Here is a 9,617-nt window from a genome sequence, read left to right on the forward strand (position 1 = left end):
TGAATAGTGGTGTGCATGACGAGGGAGCTTATAGTAGAGCAGTTTTTGTCACCAGAGATCATAGGAACTCTTTTCTTATCGCTCGAGGTACTTAGTTATTTGATACGGCTGTCTCTATAGGCGAGCTGCATGGAGCATGGAAAGTGCTAACCTATGCTATAAGAACTTTAGGGGCATATCATATTGTGCTAGAGAGAGATTTGGGTATAGTCATTGAATAGCTATCGAACATAGCCTCTAGGACTAATAAGGCTCACCTCTTTATTCAGGATTGCAGGTGGATGTTAGATTCTCTTGATCTATTATTGCAACTTATACTAACAAGAGATAAGTGGTACAATAGATTGGATAGCATCTTATGCGGCTAATCACACAAGAGTTACCTTGTAAGACCTTTACTCATCTCTTCGTTCTCCTCTTATGAAAATTTTATATCCTGATTTTCATAGATATATTTATACACATAATGTATAGTAGATCCGTCTTACCAAAAAAAAAAAAAAAAAAGTATAATATGGTCCGGAAATAATTACTTAGGCACTTTGAATACTATTTCAGCTGCAGATGGAAAAGTTTAATTTTTAACATATCTATTGGAGGATTAGCTCAATAAAAGACTAGGAGACGTCATGTTTGCTTTTTCAGACTTTACAATGGAAAAGTAAGGCCATTTTGTGCTGGAGCCGCCAAATCTTACATCACTTCTTAGGATATTATGAAGTGCAACTAAATATTGACAAAAATATGCAAAAAGCCTACAAATGGGGCTCTAACACATAAATGGTGATATGTAGAGCAAAATTGAACTACTATTTTCAGAGCCTGGTTGCATTACTCTCCATTCTTGATAGAAGGTTGTGGCTTATATAGTACTTGACTTTAGTATTGTATCCTAAACATTAGTCATCGAGATGCTTTCTTTAGATGATTAGATCGCAGAAGTTTATTACGAGTTCTCTCTTCTTGAGTTAGAGCATGCTCGGTTAAAGAGTTTTTGTGAAAATCGTTACAAAACATGAGAATTTAAAATAAGTCTAGAGGATCATAGTATAATGGTTAATGTGTGAATTAATTATGAGCATTACCATGAATTAATACGTATTGAGGGGAGGAAAAGAGTATGAAAGCTCACTCCTCTCCTTAATAAAGACCTCTTAATAAAAAAGTAGGTAAGTTATTATACCTAAACTAATTCGTGAATGCAAAGTATGTATGATGGGTGTTGAGAAAGAGAAGAGAGAGAATAAGGTAAGAGAAATGAGCTTGAAGAAAAGGCCTTGGGATGCCTTTTGATGAAGAACATCTCCATTGCTCTGACCTATTATGCACTATTAGACAACTCCCTATCTCTTATAAACAAAGAATGGAATGGAATTAGCAAATGATTTATTGATCTTGAGTGACTCCTAGATCCCTCCTAGGTATTTCTAGAGGCTGTGGTGTAAATAACCTCGGCTTTTTGGCAATTCAAAAATATAAAATTGGGTTCACAAAAATTATATGGATGAAAGGACTTTCTGATGGCAGAAAATTGCCATCAGAATGATCGAATGATAGAATCCTCCAATCAAACCAAATCGGACGGTGAAGACCTATACCATGAACAGTTTCAATGGTACCAAATTTGAATTTCGAATCCAACTGTAGGATTGTTATAGGAGCATATTGACGATAAGAATTTATCATAAGGATTTAAGAGGTAAGGAAAATTGACCTAACAAGATCTTGAGAGACTTCTGATGGTACAAGTCTACTGTCAAAAGGGTCTAACGACAAAATCTTGCTATCAAAAGTTGGCAATGCAATTGAGGTGTTCTGAAAATAAAAAATTATTGTCAAGAGGCTTTGATAGCTAGGGGTGGCAATTTATAACCCAATCCATCAATCTGACCTATAAATGTCCTGCTTTGAGTATGTTCTAGTTTGATATAAATAGGTTTAGGTCATAAATGGATCAACCTATTTAGACCTGTTTATTAAATAGATTGAGTTTAGGTTTAGACCTCTGACCTATTTAACTTAATGGGTCAGATTATGATCTTATCCATTTAACCCCTTTAAGACCTATTTAATATGTTTAATCTGCTTAACCTATTTCTAACTATGCATATTTTTTTCTTGGTTGTATACCTTAAAAGTGGAGAAACTTGAGATATTGGGGTATCATACAAGTATATATCCCCAAAATATGCGCATGCGACTTATAATAAGGTGTCTACACCTTTTTTTTAATCTTAAATACTTTTTGTTTCCCAAAGAAAGATCTTAAATCCTAGTTAGGGAGGAATATCATGTAATGTTTCTATCAGCATGCTCCATACCTACAAGCCTCTTTTGGCCCTCACCCTTACTCACAAAAGAAAAGAAAGAGAAGAAAAAGCTCACAATTTTTGGGTCTAGCTTGAAACCTTGTGCAATGCTCAGAGATTGCTACTGATATCTCTACGATTTTGATGGCAAAAGGTTTTTGTAACTGGACTCTTAGGGTTCAGAGGCTTTGTGGAGTGTGGACTTTCTAGAGAGAGACTTTGTCTTTCTCTCCTCCTCCCCTCTCCTTCTCTTTCCTTTCTTTTCTTCATTTCTGTGCATGTATTTGTTTCCATCAATTATAAAGCAAGTAACAAGTGCAAGTACTAGAAGCTATATCTCACTCTCTACTTAATAAAGAGTGCGTAGGGGGGTACTTCGAATAATGCAGAACACTAGCTTGGTTTTTATGACATTCATGCCAGAGTTCATCATATATACTTTTAAATTTATTCTTTTCTAAGCCCTCTAGGAACAATAACACCACATATAATTCACACACAGCACTCAGTTTGCAAGTAGATAACTAGATCTTAGTTTAATCTATAGATAACCATTGTTCTTGCTTTGGAATCCACTCCTTTAGCTGCCTCCTCTCCTTTCTAAAGCTCCAACACCAGATCTGCAGAGGAAGGTCAAAGAGCACAACATATAAGACATACATGAGCAGTCTCTTAAACAGACTGTGAATCCAGAAAGTAATGTTACCGATTTTTTTTCATGAAATGTGTTGTTGACAAAATATTATTAATTTGTCTTTGATTCGTAATGAGGATATAACAAGTTGTTGATATATGGACTGATGTAATCAAAACATCTGCATGCAGTCAAATTTGAAGAGAGAAAATGAAAGTTGTTCTCAAAATTAAGCTTTTATATCATCATTTTTAAATCAAAAAGAGAAAGCATGCAAGTAAAGAAAAGTGTACCTCCGAAATAATTATGGTTCTCTCCAAAAGAAATGGCTCTTCTGAAAGATATACTCAGTTTCGACATGGTAACCTAGGCAAACTTTTTGTTGCCATGAAGTGTTTACAAATAGATGATGAGTCCCAAGAAGACACTCAGTATATTCCTTTAATCTCTGCAAATAATTCTTTATCATCTTCTCTAGCTCTTGATGATGTGGTCAGCAATGTCTATAGGTTTGATGCTTCTAAATATCTAACGTAAACAATAATGTCCAGATTGAAGCAAAGCAATGAAGGCATAATTTGCATATAAATGCACTAAAATTGTGATAGCAAGGAGAAACTAGTTCATTATTTCAATCTACATTGTCTAGAACCGGAGTTGCATGCACACAAATCATGAACTTATGATGCAGCTATGTCACTAATTAGTTGTAGTCATTGGGATCAAAATGTTGGACCAGTCTTCAGTACCAGGTCATGCATTTTGATCATGCTGTGAGAGGCTCACTTACAGTCTGCATCGGTCTTGATCCAATGCTCGCGGTTGGCATTAGAGCCGCTTCCACTGATGGCGAGAGGTGGAGCATTAGAGCAAGACTTGAAGTTTGGAGTTCCTTCCTTTCTGCAAATGCTCTTGGAAGCAGCTATCGCGGCGCCCCCGCAACCATGGAAGTCATTTCCTCCACCATTCTTCTTGCCTGACCTTGCAGTTTTCTTGGCTGCAACGGAGTTCTCAGGGTGAACTTTCCGGTGGAAGATTTGCAGGATCTGTGACATGAAAAGCTTAATACATGAGGCTGATGAATTCTGAAATTTTGTTTGGAATTTGATTAAAAAACGAAGCATGTCTTATAATTTGTAGCTGTCAGAAGATTTATCTCAGTTACTTCATTCAGAGTTACATGAAAAGATTACAAAATAACACATTCAGATAAACATGGTTGCAGAATCGCTTAGAAGGTATACATTCTTTTCATCTGTTAAGTTGAAGGTGGTCAGCGTATTTGTTAGCTTCAAGAGAACCACAACTAAGGCTGTAAAAAAGGCCTGAAAATATTCAGGCTGTACTCAGAGTTTAATTACATGGTGAAAAATAAAATGAGACCAACCTGACAAAAGACCATGGACAAACCAAAGGAATAAGGACATAGAACAATTTTATGCCCTTACTAAAAGTTGATGCTAGGTTTTGGACATTTATGTCACCAGGATCTTACCTACTCATCATGTGCATCTATTGCACAGACCATTTTGATCACAGGACTACAGTTGCTTGCTTCCACATTCTAGGGTACATGTTATAACCCAAGATTTCTTTCAAAAAAGCTAACCGGAAGGTATTATTTGAGCTCCTTAGTTTTGTACAAGTATCTAAAATCTACCTAGTGCATAACTAATGTGGAACTAAACTTACACACCTGTACGGGTTTTCACATACTCTTTCCATTTAAGTCATGGCATCCTCACCAGGCTAAGAGTCCAAATTCATTTAAATCTAATCATAAGCATCACGATCGGCCTATGACTAGCCCTAATGGGCATGTGTTGTAATATCCTCTAGTTTACATAGGTCATAGGCCGGATCCGCTCTGATACCATTTGTCACAACCCATATTTTTTTCTAAAAAAGGTTAGCCAGAAGATGTGATTTGGGTTTCTTGGTCCTGTACAAATTCTCAAGATTTATTTCATGCATAGTCGATGTGGAACTAAACATACGCCCACATGGTTCCTCACGATACAAATCTAAGGTTTCTAAGCCATAGTATGCTCTTCCTAGGGAACAGGGCTATCTACTAGATTTGGATCTTCATCCATCTTAGCCTTGCAAAACCATCCCACTCACAGGTGCATGGAACTTGAGTTGATAATGATAGCTTCAGATGACTTGAATTAGGAAGCTAGTCTTGTCCATCCCCCAATCAAACATGATGAGCTAATTGCCAAGTACATAACTAGCTAATCCAATCTAATCATGGTTTAGCAGTGTGTTCACTATTTGGACAGGTAACAGAGCCATCTTTGACCATTGATCAAGCAAGGTGCACAGATTATGGATGTGGATGTCTCAATTTTGGGACACCTTGACACATTAAGGCAGATATAACTAGACATTTTATTACTACAACCTAGTCTAACTAATGCAACACGCTGGTTAAGGGCGAGGGATGGCTGGGGATTGAGCGGTTGAGACCACAGATCATACGGTTGAGAATGGACCCATGTGTCTAAGATCTTAAGATATCCGGAGTTTTTCATGTCACCATAACTAACAAAGTGTAGGTCAAAAGACCAACAATGCCCCAAAAAAATATGGGTTAAAAGGCAAAAGAAAGATTCATCTTTTTTTTCTTGTACGAGTATACTATTAAATTATGCAATGGTCACTTCAAAATCTATACTATAAAGTAAAAAAATATATAGAGTACTTTGAAATTTGTGCAAAATGTAACCAGATGATCGACTTCATGAAAGAAAATTCATTGTTCTATCGTATGAAAAGTACAATCCCAAACTCGAGCCTCAGAAAAAAAAACTAAAACAAAAAAAACAAAACTGCTCGTCATTGTCCAAATATAATTAACACAACTTAAAACTGTTCTTTTAAGAAAACTTTTTTTTTATATATAATTTTGTGTGTCAAAAAGGCAACTTTAAATGCTAAGACAATCTAATAAAAAAAGAAAGTGAAGACATGAAAAGACATTGATAGATGTTTTGCTCACCAAGCATGCAATAGTCAAGTGGCCGACGCTCTCCTTTGTTTGGAAGGTCATAGGTTTATTTTGCCCAATATCTTTAAGTTATTATGGCTGTAGTATGTTTGAGGCATCTAAATAGTGTATTGGCTGCACCCTCATCTATCTAGATAGAGATTCTGGTTTAATCTTAATAGTTGTTATGTGCAAGTATTTTTCTCAAGTAATTATAAAGCAATTATAGCCGGTAATACTCCCGATCATAATTATTTTCAAAATAATAGAAAAAATGTGTTGGATAAATCTCGGTATGATCTCTACTTAGATTTATTATAGTATAAATTACAGATGAAGCTCCGACTCGGCCTAGTTAGGCATGGATCTTATAGAATTGGACTCCCCGTCGAGTCGAACAGATCCAATAAAATCCAATGACAAACATCTTAATTTATTTCTAAAAGTATATACTTGGAAGTAAGCAAGTTATGCAAGAAATGGATCAGATCTAACCAACTTATGGCCTCACACATGATATCATTGGGCTCTTTAAAAGAAAAGGGGAAAAAATGATTTCATAAAAGGAAAAATAAATGTAGGTTTATGGTGCTATCTTGGGTTGGACCTGGTATTGAGTATCATATACATAAGGTAGATCAAATCCTTTCTATCTAGCCTTAAGGTTAATAATAAAAAACAATAGATTGATATGTCACTACTTAGAAAAAGAAATGTGTGATAGAATATGCTTGTCACAACCTTAATCATATAACACTTTGTTATAAGAGGCTAAATCATAACATACTAGGTAACATATCTTGTAGGTTAGCATAATTCAAAAATAATTTTTATATTTTGTTAAAAGATATTATGACCAGTAGCACATCTATAGTTACAACTACTGCGATAATTATTCTTGACAAAATGAATTGTTAGCCATCTGGTTGTAAATATTTTTCAACATCTTGAATCAAAAATTAGAGACATGCTTGTTAAGAGATTTGATCATTTGACATAACTACAAATCAAATAAGATCAATAATATCCAATTTGAATTGATTCTTTATCTTGTAAAAATAAATGACATTCATCTCGTAGACTTAAATCAAACAAATTTCAATTTTAACACCTATGGCAATTTCAACGTGTTTCTCTTTTTTTTTTAGTTTTTCTTTTTTTGGGGGGGTGTTATTGGCATGGTTTGATATGATTGAAAGTCATAAAGATTAATTCACTCTTCTTTAGATTTACCCAGTGCACTTGCATCAATATTTAGCTTTTTTTGTACTCTATATAAAATTAATATATCTGAACAATATAATCTAATTAGGAGGTGAAGGGTGACACAGCAAACAGCCTTCCACGGATGGCACGTACAAGGAAGGCCAGTGTTTGGTAATATGTGTCCAACAATGTATACACCGAGAAGGCTGTCTGCTGTTCGGAGAACAGACAAGAATCAGAGAGGAAAGAAGAGTTTATGCGATCCACCAGATGGACGGTAGTGATGCACATGATCCTCACCTTCTGGAACGGGGTCTCCGCCGCCGAGGCCTCCCCGGGCCCGCCGCCGGAGCCTCTAGATCCGCGACGCTTCAGCTTCTTCATCAGGTGCATCCCGGCCGTCGACCTCCCGTCCCCATCGCCGATGGCGGTGACGCCGCCTCCGGCTGCCGACGTTTCCTCCCTCTTCCCGCCGCCCTCCTCCGCCATCCGGCTCCTCATGAACAGCTCTCCAAGCGAGGCCCTCCGCTCCCTCCGCCCGGCGGCCGCCGGCGCCGTCTCCGCGATCTCGATCGGAGACCCGAAGAGGAATCCTTGGAGGGGGCACGCCGACGATCCGGCGCTGACGTGGCTGGGCCTGGCGGAAGAGAGGCGGTCGCCGCCGCCGCCAGCGGCGGCGGTTGCTTTCTCCGTCTCCGCCGCCAGCACCTTCTCCAGCTCCGCGCTCACCACCATCAGATCCGTCTCCGTCGTCGCCTCCGCCTGCTTCTCCGTGATCGCCTCCACCGTCGCCCCCGCACCGAACCCCGGCGTCGCCGCCTCCTCCTCCTCCTCCACCGCCGTCTCCTCCTCCTCGATCGGTCCCGTCCCGATCCCTAGAGTCCCGATGGCGAGCAGCCCTCCGAAAAGGTCCTCCACTGCCTGTTCCCTTCCCCCTCCTCCGCCGCCTCCCTCTTCGACAAACTCCACCGCAGCCGGCAGGCGGAGGCTCCGCGACGGGAAAGCGTTTAACTGGTGTCGCCGGCGGTTGTGCTCCTCCTCAAGCGACGGCCGCCCCGAGAGGCAATTGCACGTGCCGCCTGGGACCCGAATCGGCTCAATTTAGCAAACTACAATATATCATACTAACGTACGCAGACAACGGTCCGCGCGTGCATGTGTTGTAAGATGTGCCTTAGGGTACACTTTTAGTCCGCTTAAACCCCAATACGACAGCTTACAGGAAACGAAGGAGACGATAGAACTAGAATGCTTACCTCCCGGAAGGTCTTTGAACCCATCGCCGCTATTCTGCCGGAGCTTGCGGTGCATCCAACCCAGCAGCTAATACAGTAGCAAAGGACCAGTTAATTATGATTAGCTTTCCATCAAAACTTAACTAATAGAGTACCCACCAAATAAATAATGATGATATTAATCTCTCTCTCTCTCTCTCTCTCTCTCTCACACACACACACAGTGAGAGAGAGAGAGAGAGAGAGAGAGTTGGAAATAGGTGGAGCAGGCACCAAAGGCACTAACCTTCATCTTTGAGAGACTTCACTCCAAGAGAGAATGGGGGAGGGTGAAGAGAGTATTAGAGGGACATGGATGGGGATAATAGTCCGTAAAGGGGAGAATAGGAGTGGAAGTGGGGGGAGGGACCAAGAGAGAATAGTTTGTTTAAAGGGAGGGGGTGGGTAGAGGGAAACAGAGAGAAGAGTACAAAGAGTGGGGGAATAGCACCGGGCTCAAGATCAAATCATAAGTGCAAACTGGAGGAGGTGGTTGTGGGTTCCATGTTGAGGGAGTCCGGGCAGTGCGACATGGGTCCCTGCATGCATTGTACCCTTTCTTTGTACACGTGTGAATGAACGGCAAGGTATGGGCTTAGCATGGTGAGGATAAGGCAAGATAAATTATTATATGTAAGGTAGTTCATGGTTACAACCATGTTGGGTTTTTTTTTTGACTCGAGACATGCCAAAAGATCAACAGTCTCTTAGCTTTAAGGAGATATTCCTTTTGAGTCTACAGTTCGAGCTTTTCATGACATGAAGTGTGACTGTTCGAAGAAAACAGCCATCTACTGCCTTCGAGTGATATGAGATCTACATAGTTCTTAATATTTACAAGTAGCCAACTCGTTATGACTTCGATGATTCATCAGAGACACTGCATGTTATTTGTAACAAGAATATTGCAAGAGAGCTTTGGAGGAGCTTGCATTATATATTCTGAATAGATATAATGTAATAAGTGGTCTTCTCTTCGTAGAATAGCAAGCTAGCAATTGCATTTAGAGCAGTCTTATGCCACATGACCAACATATAGTGCATGCCTCGACTAAATCCATGCGCCCATATGAATCATGCACATGTCGCATGATATATATTCAGATGACGCTATCTTTTCAAATGCAAACAATAGATCACCTCGGATTAGAATGTCACATGATGCATGGCTTGCATGGTTATACATGAGCCACCATCGCGCA

General features: G+C 39.4%; 1 protein-coding gene across 1 annotated transcript; it reads right to left on the reverse strand.

Annotated features, from left to right (window-relative positions):
- Positions 1-2,690: 2,690 nt before the first annotated feature.
- On the reverse strand, positions 2,691-8,801 carry LOC103718341 (protein LAZY 1). The gene is made up of 5 exons (XM_008807116.6): positions 8,663-8,801; positions 8,398-8,464; positions 7,442-8,220; positions 3,734-3,989; positions 2,691-2,929 (listed from the first exon to the last, which is right to left on the reverse strand). Exons 1-5 carry the CDS (start codon positions 8,666-8,668, stop codon positions 2,910-2,912), a joined length of 1,128 nt encoding a protein of 375 aa, XP_008805338.4. The 5' UTR covers positions 8,669-8,801; the 3' UTR covers positions 2,691-2,909.
- Positions 8,802-9,617: the final 816 nt, after the last annotated feature.

This window comes from Phoenix dactylifera, chromosome 4 (genome assembly GCF_051530095.1).
Source record: "Phoenix dactylifera cultivar Ajwa chromosome 4, Ajwa_hap1_PhDact_Kaust_v1.1, whole genome shotgun sequence".
Classification (NCBI taxonomy): Eukaryota; Viridiplantae; Streptophyta; class Magnoliopsida; order Arecales; family Arecaceae; genus Phoenix; species Phoenix dactylifera.

Coding starts and splice junctions, on each gene's coding strand:
- LOC103718341 (XM_008807116.6), bottom strand. Junction 3,990..7,441: donor CGGAGACCCCGTTCCAGAAG/GTGAGGATCATG, acceptor TTCATGTCACAG/ATCCTGCAAATCTTCCACCG. Junction 2,930..3,733: donor GATCAAGACCGATGCAGACT/GTAAGTGAGCCT, acceptor CTTCCTCTGCAG/ATCTGGTGTTGGAGCTTTAG.